General features: G+C 33.9%; 2 protein-coding genes across 2 annotated transcripts; one reads left to right on the top strand and one right to left on the bottom strand.

Moving 5' to 3' along the window:
* Positions 1-748: 748 nt before the first annotated feature.
* LOC148848198 (putative polygalacturonase At3g15720) lies at positions 749-13556 on the bottom strand. The gene is made up of 12 exons (XM_088948664.1): positions 13423-13556; positions 11621-11705; positions 8355-8437; positions 6983-7131; positions 6667-6804; positions 5868-6044; positions 5608-5628; positions 5291-5498; positions 4990-5071; positions 4781-4889; positions 1398-1523; positions 749-1154 (listed from the first exon to the last, which is right to left on the bottom strand). The coding sequence occupies exons 4-12, from the start codon at positions 7124-7126 to the stop codon at positions 918-920; spliced, it is 1242 nt and encodes a 413-aa protein (XP_088804790.1). The 5' UTR covers positions 7127-7131; positions 8355-8437; positions 11621-11705; positions 13423-13556; the 3' UTR covers positions 749-917.
* A 5855-nt stretch (positions 13557-19411) lies between these two features.
* RGF6 (root meristem growth factor) lies at positions 19412-21401 on the top strand. Its single transcript, XM_088952023.1, has 4 exons — positions 19412-19801; positions 19961-20174; positions 20518-20579; positions 20866-21401. Exons 1-4 carry the CDS (start codon positions 19679-19681, stop codon positions 21028-21030), a joined length of 564 nt encoding a protein of 187 aa, XP_088808149.1. The 5' UTR covers positions 19412-19678; the 3' UTR covers positions 21031-21401.
* The last annotated feature ends 4069 nt before the right edge of the window (positions 21402-25470 follow it).

Raw genomic sequence — 25470 nt, 5'->3', positions numbered from 1 at the left:
CATCTTGGGTAAAGTAAGAGATTTTTGGTGGGGTATGGACCAAGACAGGAAAAACTTATATTTAATTAGAAGCTGGTCCACCATCTGTTTGGTCGAGCGAAATCAAAATCCTAGTCCCATTCCTGGTGAAATGGCGTTGCCCCATTTGAGAGAATGGCCATTCTTTTCCCTTCCTTTGGGAATGAGAATCCATTCCAATTGATTCTAAATCATGTCTGATCCAAACAGGCAGGAGGAATAGACAATTCTGATTCGATTCCAATTCTAATTACAAGCCAAATGGACCCTAAATGTTTATATAAATTAATTTCTGTACATATAGATATGAAACAAAGTTTGGTCTGGATTGGGTTGTCGGGTTGGCCAAGGCCACTACCCAACCTGACCTAACCTGTCTTGAGTTGAATTCAAGCTTAACCCAACCCAAACTGTAGACCCTACAAGTTAGGAAGGTGAGATAAAATCTTCTACAATCAGCCGCTTCATCCATGTTAACTTTAATTGCACTCACTTTTGGTTTGGACCACTTCACCTACAAGAGAATACTTTGTCTGTTGGGGGCCCAACAGCCCAGTAATTCCATCATAGCTTGAGTAACTGGGCTCACATGGGCTTACACTACATTTGTATGTTTTAATATTTTGCATCGCAAAGAATAAATAGTGTGGAATTTTATAATTCTAGTTTGTATGAAAACGTACTTGATTTTTTAACGCTATTCGTTAAATATAAATAAAACATTTGAAAGGAAAGTAAAAAGACAAATATTAAGATCATGGCTTAAAACCCCAAAGGAATAAAATATTCAGATCATCATAACTTATCATTCCATAAATTTTAAAATTGACACTCTAGTCTTGAATTACGTAACCATTTTTTTTGAATGTAACATCAATAATAACTTCTGAAAAAAAAAATTAATAACGAAGCAAACATGGAACAATTGGAACTACTTGCCCTCGAGCTCTTCCATGTGTATTAATGCAAGAGGATTTTGTTTCTTCACCTTTGATGGTTATTGGAATATTTACATTGTTGAGAGAAATGCTTGTGCAAGAAACTACCTCACTGCAATCGAATTTCACTGCTATTTCTCCATCTGAGGTTCCATAAACATTGTTGTATGTAATGTTGCTCACTTGTACCGCTGATTTCTGAAAATAAAAATCACTTTAAAATCAATTAATATCATATAAAAATAACTTTTTTAATACTTGCTATGCTTGTAACATTATAAAAAATACTAAATATATGAATGATTCAAATCCATGTTGAGATTTGGTACCTTGAACACCATGGATTTAATGCAAAGTTCATATGTATATAGAGAAGGGTTTGATAAACTCTTATACTTATAATTAAACAAAACCTGTTCTCAGGAAATAAGAGAAACTTACAAGATTATGAACACATAGATCCTTGAAGTTAACATCACAATAGTTTTGATCAATGACAATTGGAAGCACTGCACCGTGAGATACTATTTGCTCAAACACAATGTTTCTAGCATATCCTTTACCTCCCTATCAAAATAGAAAGAAAACAATTAGAAAATTGAACTTTAATTGCTATGACATAGTGATGAATTTTATAATAATAATGTTTTAATTTTTTATTAAAACAATTAAACTTATTTTATAATTCCTAATAATAAAAGCTATTATTATAAAATGATATCCTAGAGTGCATGTGGTGGGAATTTAAGTAGCTTTTGTAGGAATCCAAATATCTCTAAATACCAAAAATGAAAAATTTTAGTAGTTCAAATAGATTTTTGTATATCATTCAACTTAAGGACCATAGTCTCTTATCATATCCCATGCTGAGAGAGAGAGAGAGAGATTTCCATTAGCTTTACATTTCCAAATAAGCCTGACGATAATCGTCATCACTCAATGAAAATTTAGAAGAAGAAATTAGCTCTATAATATGGAGAAGATTTCAGGAACTTCGTTAAAGTTAGCTGCCATCCACCAACATCACTTGGTTTAGTTTAGTGTCTTGGACCCCATTCTCTTCAAGTTCAAAAGTCAAAGGTCCATTGCTGTGCAGTTGTCATACCAAGAGGAGATGTCACCTTTTCCAATCAACCATTGGCAATGATGAAATGCCAAGCGTTTAAGCTCTAACATATCTAGGGGTGGATTCAAGTCAAATAACTAGTTATTTGAGCTCGACTCATCAAGGTAGTACAAGATTTGAGCTTGATTTGAGAAAAATGTTTTATAAAAAAAAAAATATATATATATATATATTATTTGATATTTAAAAAATTAAAAATTATAATAATTAATTATTATCATATATAAAAATAAAAATAAAAATATTATATATATATATTATTTTATATAATTTATTATTATTATTATTATTATTATTATTATTATTTGTAGCTCTTTGAGCAGGCTCACAATCTGAGCTTTATTAGGCTCGAGTTCGGGCTGATTAATAAACGAACCTGTAAATTGGGCTCGAACTCGGCTCAAAGCTCAGTTGAAACCAAGCTTTTCACGAGCCGAGTTCAAGTAGCTCATGAAGAGCTCAGCTCGTGGCCACCCCTAAACATATCACACCAGCTCTTTGAAAATTTTCTTGACTTTTCTAGTAAAGCAATGGGAGTAGTGCATGATGTAGTTCCTCTGGACAATACAATTAAGAGACGAAGTGTTCAATTAGCCTCAAAACGTTGTTGTTGTGAAGAATCTGTTAATCATGTTTTTGTTAGTGGTGCTCTAGCTAATAAATTGTGGGTTTTCTATAACAATTTATTTGGGGTTCCTATCATTCATGCACAACATGTTGTGGATAGGGTGAAACTTTGGTGGACTACTACTGCTTCGAAAAATTCTCAAATCCATCATCTCATTAGAGCTCTTCCATCAATTTTATTATGGACTATATTTGGAAAGAGAGGTGTACACAGAGGATCGAAAGGGGTCTCATCTTCTACCACCATTAAAAGAGTAAATAAATCAATGGTTGCAAGGCCCACCTCTAATGTCTGACAAGTATTCCATAGCGCTACAAGTAGTGAATTCTATTCATTTTTTATAATTATTATATATTATTTTATCAAAATAAAATGCTCAATAAAAATTAATAATTATATTTTAAAATTATTTAACTTCTCTTCTAAATCTATTTTTATATAAGATTTTTTCTCCAGGTATTAATTTGTGTGTCATATATTAATGAATAATGTAGTCAATTTTTTAACATGATTGCTATGAAATAATAACTATGAATTTATAATGAAAATGTTTTAATTTTTAGAACAATTGAACTTAACTTATAATTCTTAAATATCATAAAATGAAATCTTAGAGTGCATGTGTCTGGAATTTAAGTTGCTTTCGTTGGAATCCAAATATCACTAACTATGGGAAATGAATCATTTAGTAGTTTAAATCATGGTTTTGAAAACAGGCTTATCTCCCTTTTATTAGGAAAATAACTATCATATACTTTCTCCTAAATTATCTCTAACTATCTCTAATTCCTTATTTATCCTCTCCCCCATCTTTCATCTGTATCTATCGAAATTTTTTTTCAATTAAAAAATTTAACATGTATATAATTATTATAATAAAATTATGTAATAACTTTAAAATATTTATTAAAAACACAAAAAATAATCATAATAGATTCCATAGTATTCATATTATTAATAAATTTGTATTTTTTATGAAATTCATAACGAAATTATGTAATAACTATATAAGTTAGAATTTTATGGATTATTCAGTTTAATAACTAAATAATAATTTAAAAATTTCAATATAAATAATAATATTTAAATATTTCAATAACTAAAATTTTTAACAAAGTATTTAATATTAAATAACAAATTTAAAATAAATAAAAATTAAATAACAAAAAAAAAATTAAATGTTTTACATATTACTTATTACTTAAACCTTTAAATAATGAAATATTTAACATAACTAAATCTTAAATATTTAAAATAACGAAATTATTAATAAATTAAAAAGATTTCTTAAGAGTAGAAAAATAATTATAATATATTTCATCATATTTGAATTAATAATAATTTTATATTTTACAAAATTAATAACACAATTATGTAATAATAGTATAAATTCTAATTTTATGAATTGTTAAATTTAATAAATAATTAAATAACTAAATCATATCTTATATATTATTTAAAAAAATATTAAATAAAAAATTGTGTAATAACTTTAAAAAATTATCAAAAAACATAAAATTAATTATAAATAATTGAAAAAAATAAATATTATTTAAATAGTGAAAGTATATTAAATAACTTAGAGGTATTGAAGCTTTTTATTCATTATTTATTGAATATTTTATAAATATGTTTTCAATAAATAAGTATTTTTGCTATAAAATTTCAATAATTATTGGAGATTAAACTATTATTTAACTTTCGCTTAATAAAGTCCATGCATTGCACAAGTCCCATGCTAGCTAGTTGTATTATAATTTGTATATCATATATTAATTAACATGTAATGCAATGGTTTCTGAAGCTGCAAATAACAATTTTCTTTCATCCAAGAAATGCTCAGAATACAACTCAAGATACTAGAATAATCAAGAACAATGAAAAGAAAGAAGAAGTGAAGACCAAATTGAGAATTAAGAAGATAAAACTATAACGACCAAAGCATATAAAAAAATTAAGGAAGATATTACTACAAGCGACTGCATAATACAACCAAAAAGAGAAATATATTACTACAAAATAATTTTGTTATTTATATTTAATTAAGTCATAGAAAAGAAGAGAGATTACCCGCCAAGTTTTTATTCGAACCCCATTTGAAGTTTTCTTGAATTGGATGTTGCTTACATGAACATATTCTACTTGCTCTTCTCTCCCTTCCCTACCTAGACTTCCAATGCTGTATAGATACAAATTTTGCACCATATTTAACTATATAATAATAAACAAATAACAATAATAGCAATGAACATTAGTTAAATAAATAATATTTCTCTTACCTTATGCCATGACCAGGACCACATGAAATTCCACTAATGTTAAGGTACGATGTTCCACCACCAATTGAAATACAATCATCACCTATATTCCAAATAACTCTACAAGTTTTAATACATTTCAAATGAAAAAGGAATGTAGCTTAGGCTCAGTTTGAAAAGAGTACAAATACAAATATGTACAATGCAAATAGATAGAAAATAATACAAAATACAAAGTTTTGTACTCTACAAATTTGTATTTGCACTCCTTCCAAACTGAGCCTTATTTGATATAAAGACGAGACAAAGTAGAATAATATACCGGTTCCAATGGAAGAATTGTATATAAAAACATTTGTGCTTTCTTGAATATGTATGCCATCTGTGTTTGGACTTTGTTGAGGGGCTGTTATAGTGACATTTGAAACATATACCCATGTTGATCTTTCAATAATAAGATGCATTCCGGGGCTATTCATAAAGTTTAAATTTTTAATGTGAACATTGTTGGCATGTTCTAGAAAAAATGCCTGAAAATTTCAAATTAATAATAACACCATTAATTCATGAAAATAAGTATGGTTACAATAAAAAAAATTAATGTTCAACAAAAATAAACATTAAAGTTGTCCAACTCACATTTGGGCGCATGTGGCATACCTAATTAGAAAAAATGAAGATAAAAAAAGGAATTAGAAAAAAAATAAATAAATAGATAAAAAAAACTTAAGTACATCAAGTCAAATTAAAAATAAGAGTAAGCATTGATATGAATATTGTTTTCTTACCAATACACAAGGATTTGTAAAAACCATGTGTCCTTCAACATATATGCGAATTGATGACAATTTAATATCATGATTAATGTTGATTTAATTAACTTTAAAATTGAAACTTACATTATTTTCATCTTGGCATGATCGACTCCACCATTTTGAACCTTGGCCATCAATAATAGCATTTGAGCCATCAATATTGAGCCCATCCAAATTAGCAAATGTAATCCAGTGATCACAGTCTGTCTCATAACATCCCCATTGTGAATGTTCACTCGGTGCTATTATATTTCCATTTATCTGAAAAAGCCACAAAACAAGAAAAAACAATAAGGGAATAACCAAGTTTGACTTGTTTTATAAACTGAAAAAGAAATGGAAAAAGAAAGAGCTAAGAAGTAAGAAGTTGAAATGAAAAAGGAAGAACAACAAAAGCTTTTCAAGAATAATGAGTTTATGGCAAAAAAACTGAAAATGCGATAATCCAGTACCCAAACTTTCAAAGTGTGACAATCTAGTACCTACCGTTAACCAGTCTGTTAATCAGCCGTTAAGTGACATTTGAAAATTCAAAATTGCCCTTCGAATGCCATCTAATCCTCTTTATCAACCATCCAAACATTGACAAAAAACTGAACAATCCCAAATTAGGTGACTATTTAAAAGAATCTAGAATTTGGGACTGTTCATTTTATTGTCAATGTTTGGATGGTTGATAAAGAGAATTAGATGGCATTCTTAGAGAATTTTTGACTTTTCAAGTGTCACTTAACGACTAATTAGGGACTGGTTAACGACAGGTACTAGATTGTTACATTTTAAAAGTTCGGGCACTGGATTGTTGCATTTTAAAGTTCAGGTACTAAATTGTCACTCGAGTCAAAATATAGGGTAGTGATCAGGAATTTTTCCTTAATTTTACCTGGACATGAATGTTATTAGACTTGCAACCACCACTAAATGTCACAGGTCTCAACAAGAATGTTTTTCCATTTGGAATAAGCATTATTGGGGAATCATCAGAACACATGCAAGAAGCTTGCCAAGCTTCTTTGAAGGCCTAACACCACAAGAGCATCAAAAAAAAAAAAAAAGAAAGAAACTATCAAAAGAAAAGGAATTGCAGCTGAAATCTCTCTCTCTCTCTCTCTCTCTCTATATATATATATATATATATATAGGGAGAGAGAGAGAGAGAGAGAGAGAGAGAGAGAGAGAGAGAGAGAAAGAAAATGAACCTGAGAATCATCTGCACTACCATCACCCACTGCTCCAAAATCGAGCACGTTATATGTAGCATTACTGCTGTTACTGTTCTTGTTTGCACCGATTAGAGGTGCAACTAGAGTGAGTAAAAGAAAAGAAGCAAGAAGCCCTTTCATAGCTTCTAATCAGAAGTGAAGAAACAAAATACATAAAGTGTGAGTTAGAGGAGGGATTACTAGAAATCATCTTTTTATACACTTCTTTAAATTTCAATTGATGAAAGATTAGAATTGTAGAAGAAAGGTTTGAACAATGCACTAGTAGGGCCTGATGCAATGCATGGGCTTAATTTGTTATAAACCAATATCCGATTTGATAATTATAAACCAATAATCAAAACAAATTATTTTGACAATGATTTTTAAACTTATTTTTTACTTTTCATTAATCTCAATATTTTTTTTTCATTTTGATTTTACTTTATTCCTTTAATGCTCAAAATTAGTTATTTATTATTTTCATAAGTGCATTAATAAATTTTAATTGAATTATAATTTTCACATATTACATTTTACTATTGTTATTATTTTATAATTACCATGTAGCTTAATTATATTTTAAAAAATTTTTAACTTTATTAATTTGTTATCATTGTATACTTATTTTTCTCAAATTTAGTTTTCCTATATTTTCAATTATTACATTTTATTAAACTTTAAATTATGATTAATTATCATTTTCATTTATTAAATTTTATTATTTTTAGAACCAAATTATGTATTTTATTTTTAACTTTTCCCCTTAATTTTGATTTTAAGTACTAAATTTTATAAACTTCACTCTTTTATTTGTTAATTCGACGAGGCTTTGAAAAATCAAACTCTCATTGAATTTTCGTGAAAACACTTGATTGGTTCTTTTGTAGTGTCGGTTGATTGGTTGTAAGTTTTTCAGATATGTTTTTTTCGGCATCATAATAGAACCCATTAAATTCGAGAGCCGGATCGGCGGATTAAAATAGTGATGGCCGGATCGGTCCAAAAAGTGAATACAACGTTACGGCGACGAGACATGATCTCCTAAAAGCAAAAATCATGTATATATCTTGAAAGCACGGGATCCAGCCTTCAATTAAGCATTCAAGAATGAGAGATATTACAGATTTGCGGCTGGATGTGATGTTATCATGGTCCTATTGCACGATTTTTGCTTTTTATTGCTATCCGAAACGTCCCGTGGACGGTTTATCAGAAAAAAAAAGGTCTCGTGGACGTCGGAGACTTCCCAGAAGTCGAGTTCCGGCAAGAAACCGGCGAAATAGCCAAGAAAAAGACGTTGAGTAATGGACCATAATTCTATCATCGAAATAGTCTCCGAAGTTAACCTGGGAGAAAAGGGGCATACCTGGGATAAATGGGGATGGAAAATCCAGAATGATCGATGAGACAAAAAAGAATGAGTTCTGCAACTTGAGACAAATATGAGTTCTGCAAATACAGGAAGCACAGAACGGAATAAGAAACGTATCTTCAAACTTCAAAACACAAAAACAATGAAAGAGGATAAATTAAGCTCCAAATAAAGTTCAACACCCTTTCACAACTCTCAGTTTCTTCTCTTCAAGTCTTGTCTCAACGTTTTATATCTTGAAGTTTGGTCTCGTCAACTCTCAACTTAACTTAGTATATTAAACGTTCCAAAGAGTCGTGATAGAGAAAACGTCGGAGGGAAGACGAAACGTGTTCCATTGAAATACTTCTCATGAAGTCCTTAACAAGGAACTATTTCATACGTTACTACTGGATAACTCCTAGTGAAACATACATGATGCATAGAAGGTCCATGATGGGGAGGGGAATTAATGGAAGTCGAAGAAGGATTCTCGCAGGCTAGGAAATGGAAGAGACAATGCATTTAACGTTGAAGATAAGGACTTCATGCTGCTGGAAGAGCACATTAGTCAGGAAGAGCCCACGCTGAAAATTCGAGAAGGCCGAAGAGAGATTCAGCTTTGCTAATAGGTAAAGCTGTGACGTGGTTCAAAGGTTTCTTTGATGGAAGAACTCGAACTCCCTGAGTAAAGGAAACAGAAATTTCAAAGTGGAGAGGATGAGCAACACAAAAGGGCGATTTGTTTGTGTAACAGAGTAATCTGTAATTCTGTATACGTACCAGAAGGGTTACCTGTTGATAAGACAGCTTTCAGAGGGATGGAGGAAACCGGAGAAAAGACCTATTGCGGGTTCCCAATGGCGAGGTGAGAAGAGACCATTACAGCACCACCCATCAGCTCTAGATCGTGCTAACAGAGGATGAATGTGATTAAACAGATAGGCTGGTGGTCACAGCCAACGGACCAATCTTCGATTGGAAAATACTGGAGAAAGGCGAGGCTATTGTGCAAACCAGGTGTGAATTTCCACAGTAATTGTAATGTGGTGGTGGTAAGGTCGTCAGAAGGTCCTCTAATGTTTTCTTGATGGAACCCAGAATCAAACTAAGAGGAGTTATGCCTTGGTGAACTTTGTGGTGAGAGTTGAGAATTTTCAGTGGGCTTTACTCAGACTGTTTGCTTCACAATCGGAATCCATTACTTGGGTGGTGAGGTCACAGACGAGGGTCTTACAGTGAAGGTATGACAGTGACGCCGGTAGAGACTGTGGGGAGAGATTTGGGAAGTGGGAAGGTGATGAGGGCATACAAAGAATGGATCAGTATGTTGGAAGACAACAACATTGAGCAGAATGAGGTGATGAGTATCAGTAGTGAAGAAATTGCTATCAGTTGGGGTTTTCCAACTTTCTCTGCTTCTCTTATTTTCTACATAGCCAAAAAAAAAAGAAAAAAAAAAAGACAAGAAAGATATGGAGATAAGTCCTGGTGCTGTTGCAAGGTATGAGGCTTGCGAAGCAGCTTCTGTTTACAAAAAAATTTTAATCCAAACCAGTAATTTTAATTACAGTCTAGTAAATTATCAGACCAAATCAAATCAAATTATTTTGTTACAGTTTGGACGTCCAGTTTTTAATACGGTTTGGGCCGGCCATTCTATTGGCTTAACCCAATTACAAAGTCTAAATAACATACCTGCTTACATAAATAACAAATAAAATTCAAATATCAAATTGGCTTGTTAACAAATGCTATGCATTCACAATTTACCAAATATAAATGTCTTTCCCATTAAATTACAAGTTGAAACAACAATGTGGGAAATATTTATATGGGTAAGAGTAACGTAATGTTCAAATGTTAAGTAAATGCTTATGTTATATATATATATATATATATATATATAATTTTATTATATATGCTTAAACTTATGTATTATATATATTAGATACATTAATTATTTATACACTTAATAATTTGGTTTATGGTTTGGGTTGGTTTCTGAAATTTAGAAAACATGGTCTGAGAAATTCTCAAACACAATCAGATCATTTTTAATGCCAGACCATATCAGACCACCAATTTTAGTTTGGTTTAATTCAGTTTAGTGGTCTATAATGAACACCCCTAATTACATGCACAAGCTAGTAGGGACCCCCGATGCACGGGCTTTGTTACACGAAATTTAGACAGAAGGATTCTTATGAACTACTAATTGGGCCAATCCAGACCTAATTCACTCCAAATATTATTGTTGGGTTTATATTTTGTTTGAAAACTTTGTATTTAATGTTTGTTAATTTTTATAATTATTGTATGAATTTATATTTATTTTTTAAATTTGTGAGATTTGTTTCACAAAATTAAAGTAAAAAGAGCCTTATAACCCATTTAGGGAGAGCTGGTTCAAATCAGCATTCAGGTCGACAAGTCATTAAACAAAGGTGTCTAATAAAAAACTTCATTTTTCATACAGTTATTTCATGTGAAGGCATGGTTTTCGAATTGCCGTTGATCAGGACTGGCCCAGGAATCATCCAGGTAACCGGTTCTATTTTACCCCAAATCTGATACCTGGCAAAAAACCATTGAACCGGTCAATGACCCATTGACCCAGGTGGTCGAACTGTTGATCCATCGACCCGTTCAATAGTTTTGGGCCATTTTTTATTTTTAATTAATTATTTATTTTTATTATAAGAATAGACAATTCATTCGAACCGAACGGTCAAACCGTCGACCCAGAAATCGGTGGCCAGAGCGATTCCATTTCTGGGTTATTTTTTAAAACCATGTGAGATGAATCTTTTCAAGAATTCTTACTTTCAATGTATAACTGATTGTCCCTTGTTTGTAGAAAAAAATTCCATATCCTATGTTTCATTAATAACAATACACATCATAAGAATCTTTACCCCTTAATCCCCCCCTCCCCCCTAAGAAGGGCTACAATTCATTAAGAAATTTGGATGAAATCCGAATCACTTGTAGTAAATTATCAAATAAAAAATAAAAATTATTGACCACAAATTCACTAATTTATTTTGCTTTCTAGTGAATGTGAGCGTCAGATTTCGCATGCACATGTGTGTGCCTAAAAAAATGATTCTTACTATGAAACCATAAACTATATATCAAAATTTTACCTAAGGAGAACAGAAGCTAAAATACCATTAGAAGAAGAAGCAAATTCTATATTTCAAAAGCAATAAAATAGGAGATCAATTATCATAAGGAGGGACCCAAACAGGAAGAGCCTAAGAAAGCTAAAATCTTACCCCCTCTTGGCTGTTCGGAATGTTTAAAGAGTAAGGCTCAAAACCATTGTAGCTATTGAAATTGCATACTTCAAAATAACCTTTCCTATTGGCAATAAGAGAATAGATCATTAGGAACTAATCAACATTCACATAGGAAAAAACAGAAGTGAATCAAAGAACCAAAGTATTTGTTCTATATTTTTTGTTTTACTATAGTGTTCAAAACTTATTGAATGCAATTTCATGTTTCCACAAGTTTAAAGTTCCAAAATGAAGAACAATATAAGGCTAAAGAATTCAAATACTATATATAGCAATATCAAGCTATCTATGTCTTGTGTAATTAGATGGGAACTCTATAGATGTTTCATCACTGCAGTATCAGCCGCGCAAAAGAGAGGAAGATATTCCTATTTGTCCATTGATACAGAGAAGATTGGGGTAAGGCAGAATTTGTTAAAAAACATACTATTCACGTATAAAATGCTTTATTTGGAATAATATCTTTTGATCATCTTATCTGACAACATGTGGCAATGAATTATGATATTCAAGGGATCAAAATTCGACATGAAATAGAATATCCTGATTCATGAAATGAAATTACATTGTCTATTTTTCTAGTTTGTCTTATCACAGATAAAAAAAATGTTTGCAACAAATGCAAAGAAAAATTTCAAACTCAAAGGAATTTGACAAATAGATAACAATTAAGCTTTACAGAGGAGAAAGATGCCATAAGGGAGACCGATTTTCTTTTGAAATCAAAATAGAAAGTGCCTATGTCAAGATAGATAAAGAATAGAGTAATTATATTGTGGTGACATCTAGTACACTGGACACAAATTAAGTTCCTAAGTATTGGATGATTAGACGACGCATTAAAGAGCATAATGGCTTGCAACATTATAATTAATCTATCCAAACATTAAGGGTTTTATATTGGGGTGCAAATTTGGGCGGGCCCAACCTGAAATTTTATATAGGTTGGGGTTGGATTTTCAATCTTCGGGCTGGGATTAGGCCCAAGAAATCGGTCTTTTTTATTTTTCGGGCCAGGCCTAGGCCTATATTTTATAGGTAGCTCGAATACAGCTCATGCACAGTCCAACTATACATATTTATAGGTGCATATATATATATATATATATTGACTAACCTGAATCCAACCTAATCCAAATGCATCAAATTACAGTATAAAGTATAGACTAGGCTTGGGTTAGGAAGATTAGGCTCAGGCCTTAAACCTAAATTTTAAGATCAGAGCTCAGTTTATCATAAACCCGACCCGACCCAACTGATTTTCACCCTTAGTTTTAGATGGGTTTTATTCGAAATTTGCATGGTTGACTTTAAAAGGGATACATGCATCTTACATTATATCATGGCTTAACCTATATTACTTAAGAACCACTGGGTAGGATTTGAATCGAAGCATTAGAATAAAGATTACTCATACTGGTCTGAGGAGTCAGCTTAACCAGCGGCATGGTTAAGGTATTACCTAGGTATTCAAGGAATCTAATTGGCGGATTTAATAAAAATGGATCGGGTTGACACTCCATTCCAGATAACAAAACTATATAGGGCTAAATGCCAAGTGAAGTCTGGGACGAGTTGCCGGATTCTGATCATGAGTATGCTATTATAGAACGGTAAAGTTGCTGGAAACCGGCGATGGTGTCAAAAAACGGAAAAAAAGTTATTAGGAAGATTGCTTCATACAGTTTTTTTAAATATGTAGAACTGGCTACTGTTTCAGCATATATCTAGCTAAACCACGAAAACACATTAAAATTGGAAGAGATAGGCTGATTTACCTGAGTGTTTTTATTCAAAATCATCTACTTTTCAAGCAAACAAAGAATTATACGGGAGATAACGATCTTCTAGAGGAAAAGAACAAGTCCAATGGTGAATTTGCTTGTGTAGATGTTCTTCTTTGCGGGGTTCAACAGCATATTCTCTCAAGTGAAAACTACAAAGAGTAATAATTTAATTTATATTGTGAATAGAAACAAATGGATTAGAAGAGAATCCGTTATGGATTAGAAGAGATAAGGGTCGTTATGGATTAGAAGAGAATCCGTTATGGATTAGAAGAGATAAGGGTCGTTATGGATCAGAAGAGAATCCGGATTAGGTCCTCCCAGAGCGCTCCTTACACCAACATCAAACGTTTTCAGTGGTGCATTGGGAATACCTCGGGGAGATAGTGCGCGCTGGGAGGAGCAAATCCGGTTTCGGATAGAACGGAGAAATTAATGCGTCAAAGTTGGAAAGTGGGATACAATTTCTTTTTTAAATAAACCCAAAAATCTATAAAATCAGAAACCATAGGAGTAAACCGAGGCGGTGTTTGGCATCGATGCCGTTGTTTCAGAAAACGGTGACACATTATTGTCACATTGGAAAAATCAGTGCTTTAGAAAATGGTAACATGTTTGAAACCATTTTTCCATAAAATCAATGTTCCAAGTCACGTTTGGAAATCGAGAAGGCATGGTTTGGGGAAACATCAAATTTGGAGCTTGTTGCTGCCAACGAGGATATATAGTAGTGACATGGACTTACAGATATGGAGCACTAGTACCAAACAGAAATTGTTGTTGTTGCCCTAGGAAATGTCCTACCTAGCGCAATGTTTTCAAACAGTACTTCCAATCCACACATAGAAAACAATATTGTATATGCAGCACCGATGCCAAACATATACCAAGTTAACATTGGCTGTTGGAGGCCAAGAGCCTGCGCTGTTGAGAGAGTTTTTAAGATTCACACCCATGTCTATGATTATGGTTAAAAAGAAATAGGGTGCAATTGTTATTCTACTCCACTCTATGATAATGCGGCATTCCCAAAAATGTTCTCAACAGCAGATGCTATTGGCCCCCAACTGCCAAAGTTTTTTTGGAATAAACCCTATAGCAGTTTCTGAGTTGGACAATTGTGTTTGTCAAAGAAAAGTATTATCTTTGTTAGTGTTCTATTCTATTTATTTTATTTTATTAATGAATAAATATTATAACTTTTTGTAAATGTTACTTAAATATTTAAAATACTTAAATATTAGTAAACCCGAGCTCGAGGTTCAAGTTTGTGTAACCTAATGAACCAAAAACATAAAAGATCTTGAGCCAAATTTTGATAGCACATTAACAACTTTATAGGTTGCTTAGCCCAACTTGGCACACACCCCAAGCATAATAATATTTGTTTGGGCTTGGGACAGAGAAATGCTTACCTGTGTTAATTATAAAACTATACTTTTTTATAAATTACTTTTTTATTTAATTTTAGTTTTTTATAAAAAACATATAAAAAATTCTATCTATATATAGCTTCTAGGTCGAACTTAGGGGATTAGCTTGGTCCCTACCTGATAAGGCTATCAATGAACTTTGAAAATGCAATAGCTGATTTGGTTCGAAATTTGATTATCTTGGATTTGGATGTTAGAACTTGCATCCAATTATTAATTGGATTAGATGTGGATTTAATCCTGTCCAATCCAATTAAAATTCGAGTCCAATAAAAAATATTGTTTTATGCATATATATAGGATAATTATATATATATGTATGTATGTATGTATCGTGTGTAGTTATATAAATTTATAATTTATAAATTTAATATTTTATATTTACACATTTATTATACATATATACTTTAAAAATAATTATTATTTTAACTCTTGTTAATTTTTTAGTCATTTTAAACACAATAAGAAGGTTATGGATTAAATATGAATCTGATCCAAAACCCAACATAATAATTGGATTCTGCTAGATCTGATCTGAATCAAATCGGTTTATAGTCCTACCTGACATAATTTCATATATGAAATTAAAATTACTATGTTATTTTAGGGGGATATATATAGAGATGTCTTAAAATCCAAAGGGATGGAAAGAAATAGAGGTGCAACTTGGGCCTATTAGTCCAACCCAGCCCAAATTCAATCGAAAAATAAAAGTTAAATTGGGTTGGATCAAGCTTCAACTCAAATCTACTAATTTGTTAATGATTCATTTAAATGGGCTGGGTTCAATCCAAACCCAACTTGACCTACTTTTATCAATAAATTTATCAAGAAATAGCCTAATGATAAAATTCTGTCTTTTATTTTGATATGGCTTGTGGGTTCACATTACATAGAAAGCATTAATTTTGGCATTAGTAGAAAGCAAATACCATGCTACAATAGTTTTAGACAAAATAACCATAAAAGCAAATACCATCAAAAGCACAAGAAGAAAATACAATTGGGGCAAGAATGACAAAACCCATAAAAATAAAATGGAGAAAATCAGGATTTGTGTATCTGGAATCTTCCTTCCAAACAATAATAAACAACAAAATATGCACAGAAAACTTTAAAGCTTAACGTCTTAAGATCTTTTAGACGCAGTTAACCCAAACGACTAGTCCTAAGTTTAAGAAGTGAGTGAAGAAATTCGGCCAACCTGAGCACTACCAAACCAGATGTCGTAAGGTTGAAAGTTAAAAGTTAGTCTACAGCTTTGGTTGGACCAGTGTGACTTTAACCTAGGGGTGGATTCGAGCCGAGGTGAGCCGAATAGTATGAGGTTCGAGTTCGGCTTGTCAAGGTTGTATAAAGCTCGAGTTCAAATTTGAGCTAGAATATTGAGCTCGAGCTCGAGCTCGGTTCGAATAAAAAACTCATAAGCTCGAGCTTGATTTGAGAAAAAATATTTTATAAAAATAAAAAATTGTATATAAAAGATATTTTTTATTTGATATTTAAAAAATTAAGAATTATAATATTTTTATTATATATGTTATTTTCCATAATCATATATATTCGAGCTTGGCTCGCAATCCTCACGAGCCAAAATCTATTAGACTTGAGCTTGACTCATTTATTAATCAAATCTATAAATTGGACTCGAGCTCGAATTCAAACTTAACTAAAACTGAGTCAAGCCAAGCTCAAACAACTCATAAAACACTTGACTCGTTTCCACCCCTACCTTAACCTAAGCTAACCTGCCTCGGCTTGCACCGTTGTAACAATTAACTTCTTGTTAGTACAGGGCATTTTAGGAAGTAAAATCTATAAATAGCTTTATAGATGGTAGAATTTTAATTGGACATATCATTCTGTCCTGTATATTAGACTTGATTTCAAATTTGAGGAGACCAGATCCTCTGAACCATTGACTAGAGTTACATACTCCAGTGTCTAGTCTATCCCTATAAAGCAGACACATGTCTAAATACATAAATGGTGGTGGTGATGATGAAACATTTCAACTAATTCAGTCATTAACAAAGGCCCCTTGGCCTAATTCGCCCGCAGATTACTTATCTTTACCAATTTATCTTAGCTTAGGCATTTCATTTGAGTGTAGTATGGTGAACCCATGATGTGAAGTACGATGTCAAGTCGACAATATTCAATAATTAATGTGTCTCAGACAAACCTCAGGTAGCGCCCACGGCCCACGGCCCACCCCAAATAGTTGGGAATAAAGTTGGAGTTGAGATGAGACAAATCCGGTAGTGGCACCTGTCCAGGTCAAATTTAAACAGTAACAACTGAAAAAGAGAAAGAAAGAGGCTTTTTGCTTGACTACTTCTCATTGTAAGCTGCGTTCTTGATTTGTCAATAAGATCAACCCCTCAGACCCAGATAGGATAATTGGTTGCAATTGTAAGCCACCTATTGGCTATGGATGAGATTCTGAACTGGATTGTTTGTAACTTATTGGTTTCCAACTGCAAGTGGAGACAAAAAAAAAAAAAAAAATCAAATCTCACCATCAGCAGGGAAACTCATTCAGAGGCTAATAAGTGCACAGAAACACTGTAACAGTAATTCTGTAATTGTCAAAAAGGAGAGAGAGAGAGAGACTTATTGTCACTTGCTCGGCCAGCAGCAGGGAGTAAGACAAAAAAACATCTCCACGTTACAGAGTATGGAGCTTAATAATGTAAACCTTACCTCTCCTTCCTAGTTCTTACACAGACACAGTGACACAGGTGCAGTTCTGTGTAAAACACACAACTAACTTATCGGTGCTAGGATAGCTGCTAGCTTTGGCTAACCGCTCTCCTGATCTCCTCTGCTCGCCGTGGAGACAACGGCGCCGAGCCAACCAAAACTGCTTGATCTTTCCACGACATGAATGAATGAATGAATGAATCCGGTCAGGGTCAGCTGATTGCCAACGCCAAGTCCCAAACCACGAGCTATCTCGGAGTCGAGTTTGTCGCGCCGCCGCTCCAAGCCGACACAGACGGACAGACCCCGCAAACATACAATTACAAACAAACAAAATTAACTCCACCAACAACAATAGCAGTGGGATTGGGATTTGAGAACAGATGAAATGAAAGTAACATATAATCTTGTATCGGGGGCCATGCATCTCATGTCCACGTGGCAATACATTTGAACATGGTTTTTCTTGCCACGTGTCGTGTATACCTTGGTTACTGCAAGGTAGGGTGCCTCTCCCTCTCATGTCCCTCATCTCAAGTGCAAAAGGAGGTCGTTCACGTACCTTTGCCTCCCTTTCTCTCTCTCTTCTGTCCAAACCCTCCAATGCACCTCTGTCGGTCTCACTTGTGTCGGCTATGTAAATGCGGGTCCCTCGGTATTTATGTTCATCTTCTTCACATTGACTAATTAATTTACCCTTCTATTGTTGAAACATGAGCATGCAGAGCTGCATGCATATATAAATCCTTGTGCAGTACCATCCCTCAAGGTTAGCAGCAGGTCTGGATTCCCCATGTGAGATGGCTATAACTTGCCCATCACAAGGAGGAGATGTGACGTTAACGTCTAACTAATTCTGCTCTGAATGAATCACCACAACGCCGGCAACTAGCCTTACCTCTTTTGAAATATAGGTAGATCTAAATTTGATTAGTATAGCTTTTTAGTGGAAGTATAGCATTCAAACCATTTTTTTTAGTAATTATATACGTACAATGGAATATAAATCGATCCATATTTGGTCCAATTATAAATGTCTCAAAAAGCCATTCAACCTAAAAGCTTAAACTTAATTAATTATAATGGGGGTGATGAGAATTGGGATTGAATTTGGTCAAAATGACTTTGATACCATCTCAAAAAACCATTCAACTTAAAAGTTTAAGCTGTTAAGTGAGATCCTTGAATAGGTTTTATTTTTATTCTCTAACAAAATGGATCAAATTTAGATCACCATTAACAAGATGGAATATAATTTGAATCATATCAGATACATGGATACCATTTGCAGCCCTAATAGTCATGCATTCTGTTTGATAGTAAAACTGTTAAAACGATTTCCCTTAACATATACTTAGGGGAGCTTCTTCCCTTTTCAAGGGTATATTCCAATTTCAAGTATGGTTGGAAGTAATTTGTTCTTTCATCCCCAAGAGAGGGGGATAGATGATGTTTCCATTCACCAAAGAAGGGTTTAGATCTCTACCTTTGACACCACACCCACCCTTGCAGAACATTTCAACCTTTTCCCCTTGGAATGAATAATCTACTAAGTATATATTTCAAGAAATTAGGTAGGAAATGACTAAGAGCAACAGACATGGAGCCACAACCCATGCACGCAATTTGTAAAAATGTCCAACACAAAGACAAGGAAAGGAGTACCTCGAAAGAAACAAATGGGTCAACCTCTCCCTTTCTTGTTTTTGTTTGCTATATAATTTTGATATACACATTTCTCTTGCTTTTTTCTTTGTTAATTGTTTCAAAGAAAAATCTTTCTCTTTCTCTCTTACTTTCCACCTATACGTTCATGAGGAGACTAAAACTGTCTTCCTTCCATGGTGGGAGTCTGTATCTTGGGTCCCAACTGACTGAGAAGTGGGAGATAGGAGGAGACAAAAGAGGCCATACATATCTTCATTTTTCTTCTTGGGTCTCATCGTTCACACACGTCTTCACGTTCCCCTGGAGAGCCTCTTTCACTACATACAAAACCTGCATTTATTACCTAATTTCCTCCTCTCACTACAAATAGCACCCATGACACACACAGATACACAAATCACATAACCTTCAATTCTATAACCCTGAGAGTTACGTCAAACATGTCTTCTCTTCTTTTCCTCCTCTTCCTTCAGTGTCTCTCTCTCTCTCTCCTTGCATGTGACGCTCGTTATCTCCGGGGCATTGCCACAGAGTCCAGTATCCAAGTTCACTATTCTGGCAAGGTAATTATTAGTTCAAAATGCTTTTATTTTACGTAATTGCTTTTAGAATATTATCTAATTATGTAAGATTAATTGCTACCCATCAAACAGCGAGAATTAAAACTGACAAGGTTTTCCAACTTTTCTATATATTAATATAATCTTCTGGATCTGGTGCAGGAACTGGAGAAGGCCAAACTTGATGAGATGACTTCAGTTCTTATTCCATTGAAGATGAAACCTTCCTTGCCAGAACAAGTCCGAAAGAGAAAGCAAGAAGCAACAGATGGAGAAAGTATGATGGGTGAGGGTCAGGGTGGTGCAATCAGTCAGGAACCAAATCATTCAAAGGCTCCTTTGGAGGAAGTGGGAGAAACAAGAAGGAAGATATCAGGTTGCTGTTCAAAGTTCAAACCGAGTTTCTTCGCTGCTTAACTTGGACTACTCTATATATACCCAAGACACACCCTCCCTCCCACAAACTAATAAACTGCTCTCGTTCTCACTCACATCCAAATTAAAACTTCCCAAAAATCTCAACTGAATGAAGAACATTACATCCTTAATTAGAACCTGACATATATATATATATATATATAGACTACTGCCAATGACCCAGGAGCTAGCACTGTTGCATTGTATTTGTTGTCAATCTTCTTTCTTAGTGCACATATATTTGTTATCATCACCACCACCACCACCATCATCATCATAATTAATTGTTTTGGGACATGCAGGAGGAACTGAGACTATATCATCTTCTTCTCATGTGGGTGTGCCACAAGCAACTAAAATACAGGTAAACTACACCACGTTTCATGTTTGTATTAATAGTTGGAGCTAGCAATGGTGACCAGAAAAACATGGCCCATCTCATTAGCATGTCCATGATGAGGGTGGCAAGGGCGTATATGATATGTCCTACATAAATTACATGACATGCATGCTTGCATGTTTGTGTACATCTCCTTTGTGTTTGAGAATTTGAACATGCTATATATACGTACATGGGATATGCATGCATGCATGGGATGGATGGTGTTATAACATATCATCTCATCATCTATCTGGTGCTTATTGTGTAGGGATTGGAGAAGCGAGCAGCAAGGTCGGTGTTAGGATCAGCTTATTCCCATGCTACCGAAGAAGTGATAGATTCTCAGAAAAACCATACCAATAATGAAGACGTTGTAGTCATGGATTATGAGCAACCCCACAGAAAACCGCCCATCCACAACGAATCGCCATAGATAAAAACCAAGCATGTTGGCTGTGCCTCTGCCCGATCGAGTTTTAGTTTTATTCTTGGATGTTTTCAAACTCACCATTACCTTACACTGAAGAACCTTAATCTGATTGTATTTTACGAGGACATGGTGACCTAGTGGATGATGATGATGATGGTCCGCTAATATTTTCTCCTTTAATTTACTTTATTTTTCTCCTTTAAAAACCTAAAAACCAATATTTTCTCCTTTAATTTACTTTATTTTTAATAAATATTGTGAGTAAACTAAAAGAAGGAATTTAAGACGATTAATGTATGTGATCAGTATGTGTAAAATCTTGTGTGTGTGTGGTTTGATTTCTTCATCAATGAGACACGGCAGTTTTCTGATAATTTCTACATCTTCCATTATTGATATTCAACAGACATTCTAAACATGGGTTTAGAGATGTAAAATCTGTAATGAATGCTCCATAAAATCTGTATTAATTAATTCGTCAAGAATGAATGCAACACATGGTTTGTTTGCACCGTGGGGGCCGGATCACGGCTTGAGGATTAGTTTATTTGCACCGTGGTTAATTTGCAAATTTGATTTCAGCAATACCGTTTAGTTGCATTGTTATACTTGTCGATTGTTAGGACCATCAATCCTTAATCCTTAAGGCTGCGTTTAATTGGAACCGATGTAAAACGTCATAGGTGTAAAATTGCATTGATGACATTTTTACATCGAACCATAAAAAGTGATCATTTGAGTTTAGCGGTGTTTTATATGGATAATCAATGTAAAACTCTACTTTAGATGAAGTTTTGCATCGATTTACAACATAAGACTCCACTCCATCAATCTAAATGCCGACAAAATCGAACCGGAGTGGAGTTTCATGTCGATCTTGATTTGCACTCCTTCTAAACGCCAACAAAACTGAACCGGTGTAAATATTTACATTAATCTTGATTTACATTGCTTACAAACACAACTTAAGGCTCAGTTAGGAAAGAGTACAAATGAAATATGTACAGTACAATACATACAAAATATAAGGTTTTGCACGATACATATTTGCATTTGTATTCTTTCCAAACTGAGCCTAAGGCTCTGTTTGGAAAAAGTACAAATACAAATATGTACGGCATAATTACATACAAAATAATACAAAATGCAAGATTTTGCACTCTACATGTTTATATTTATACACTTTCCAAAGTGAGCATAAATGGAACCGCTAGAACAAACTGTTACTTAATTGGGAGCAATGTTTAAATACTTATGCAAAGATTCTCTAGGGCCTGAGCTTACAAACATAAATATAAATTAGAAATTTGAGATGACATTAATTAAATTAAGCCCCAAAATTTTGTCTAAAATTAAAATGGAATTTGGGGTTTAATTTATGTATTTAGTCTTGGAAGTTTCTTTAATTAGGTGGTACATATATAATATATATATTGGCAATAAATAAGAAGGATACCAAAAACAATCAAGAAATATGGTAACATGAAATATTGATCAAGTGGGATCAAATACAGACTCCAATTTATCACTATGTGCCCGTTTGAGAGGACTGTGGATCTTCTATCCACATAAATTCTACCCACGCCTATCCACAAAACACTACCTCCGTGAATTGGGAATATCTCGATCCCCATGCATATAATGTGAATAAGAATGGGTAGAATTGTCGTGGGTAATCTAGACTCGTTTGAAAGGGCTTTTGAGATGGGGCTTCTGGCCTTTCAAGTTGGGCCCCACATGGAATTCATATAATTAAGTCGTGTTTGGTGAAAGTCCAGAAAATGAAACCACTCCTGATAATTTGTTCGAGGTGCTCAAGACCGCAGTTCAATCAACCTAACTCACCTCCAACGCAGAAGCCCTCCCAAACGGGCACTATACATAAAACATAAAACATAAAACATAGCCGCTAGCCTATGTATGTAGGAAGTAGAAACTAGAAACTAGTTTTAGTTTTAGGTGATTTGGGGTGGACGTTGGAACAACAACGACTATCACTTTTCTCGCGCGGTTCCAAAACCTTCCAGAGGAAAATGTTTACGATGGATTACAACTTAACCATCAAACGAGACGACTAGAATCAAAGCTGGATTTACGAGCTCAGCCGAGTCCAATATTTAACTATTTGAGCTCAGCTTGACAATAAAACATCAAGCTCGAATTCAGGCTCGAACTCGATTCAAACTAGAAATATCAATTTGAATTCGGCTTGAAAAAAAAAAACATTTATCTTCGAGCTTAGTTCGGCTCAATCTCGAAATGAACCGAGCCTATTCGAGCTTGAATTGGAATTCGAATCCAAGCCTATCTGAGCTCGAATTTGAACCTACCTGAGCTTGGATTCGAGCTCAAATCCGAATGAATGTTATTATTCTTGTAGAAAATCAGAATTATCCTCATTTCTAATTAAAAAATTACTTGTAGAAAATCAGAATGAATGTTATTATTCTTCAACTAAAAATTACAGATTTCAAATACCTTTTTTTAATGGCGTGGATGCAACTTGCAAGACGAACCAAAATCATAAAGTCCCTGTAGAAGTCATAAGAAAATCCGAAATAAGAAGAAGAAGACCTGGAGTCACAGACCTAGAGTTGCAGAGTTGCAGACAGTAGGTAATCAATCCTCTTTGGCGGCAGTGTCTTCACTTGTTACACACTCACAGTCGCACTCGCACTTGTTCTCTACTTGTCTCTTACAGTTGTAGACTTGCAATTTCGTGTTCGGCAGTTTCATCTCAAACCAGTTTGAGTTCGGCAGTTCAAGTCTTCAAGATTCAATTGAGGGTTTTTCTTTCCCTCCCATCCCATGCATTAGATAAAGTAAGAAAATATAAAATACAATAGGGACTACAATAGTGTGCACACCAATAAGTTTAAATATAAATTATATAATTATATACGGATATTATATATATATATATTCAGGGTTCGAATAGGCTCGCGAGCCTAACGAACCAAATTGCATAATATTCGAGCTTGGCTCGACTAGTAAACAAGCTCGGTATTTAGGGAGGGTTGGTCTAATTGTCTAAGGCTTGCCTACCCATGAAATAGATTTTGAACCTTGACTTCATATGAGAGTAGACTTGTTCATGGGCTGGGTAGCCCGATGGCCCGGCCCGGCCCCGCCTGCACCCCGATCGGGCTTGGTCATGTAATTAGGCCTGCGGACCTGACCTCGGGCCTAACATAGTAAACCCGACTGTGTTACGGACCGGGCTCGGGATTTGTCAAAAAAGCCCGGCCCGAGCCTGGCCTGATCTGACTTAGCATTATATATTTTATAAAATACATAATATGTATTTTGTATATTATATAAAATATATAAATAATATAATATTTATTGAATATATATATATTTATAATTTAATATATACATTTTTTTATTTTTTTCTTTATAATTTATCTCTCTCTCCTCCATTCAGCCGCTTCAGCAGTATAACAACATGGGATAAATTTCGGGCTCGGGCCCAGGCCCAGGCCCGGGCTTCAGGCTTTTTATGAGGGTCGGGTTTGGGCTCGAGCCTTAGAAAAATCTGTTAATATAGAGTGAAAGCCCGGCACAAGCCAGGGCCGGCCCATGAACAGGTCTATATGAGAGAACCAAGGTAGGAGGAACACGGTGCTTGCATCGCTATTCTAGGTGCAAATTTTGCACCACCAATGAATACAAATGACAAAAATGCAAATTTTGCATCATGTAAGAGTGCAGTCAAAGTTACAAGCAGATGAAAAAGTGAACTCAATGCAAAACTTGTATCTAGTTCATTATACTGCAAACAAACTGAGCATGAAGAATGTTTAATGAAGCAAATTTTTTAGTGGACTTTCTATACGGCCAAGCTTATACTCAAGTTTTCAACCCGCGATTGACTCGGCTAGTTGAATCATTTGAATCATCACCCAAGCATGATTTCAGGTCTAATTCTCCCAAGGCTCGGACTTTGGTAAAAAAACCATTGACTCAATAAAAAATTGTCCAACCCTGGGCGATTGAACCATGACCCGTTCAACTTGGCACTTGGTCATTGGTTGCACATTCAACGCATATGCATTTCTAGAGGCCATAACTTTGCGTTCGGTTGTCCAATTAGGTGATCTTTATATTGATTTGGGGTAACTTTTTATATTTATGTGTTCTAAGGTGATAATGTCCCACTATTTTCACCAAAAAATTCCTTTTTTGCCTCAAATTGTAAATTTTAATATTTTTTACAAATAATGTTTATATATACATATATTATGTGTGAATTGTACATTATTTCACTGATAAATATATGTTTACACACATATTAAGTATACTAACATGTTATGGTCTGACCCATTTGACTGGACGATCAAATTGGTGACCTACAACTAGGGATGCAAACGAATCGGATCAGATTCAAATTAGGGTATATTCGAATCCAATCTGATCAGATCTGATAGGATTTGATTTAAA

The sequence above is a fragment of the Nelumbo lutea genome, chromosome 6, assembly GCF_056320005.1.
Source record: "Nelumbo lutea isolate HS-2025 chromosome 6, American lotus-T2T, whole genome shotgun sequence".
NCBI lineage: Eukaryota > Viridiplantae > Streptophyta > Magnoliopsida > Proteales > Nelumbonaceae > Nelumbo > Nelumbo lutea.
This window is presented reverse-complemented; position numbering and strand designations above follow the sequence as displayed.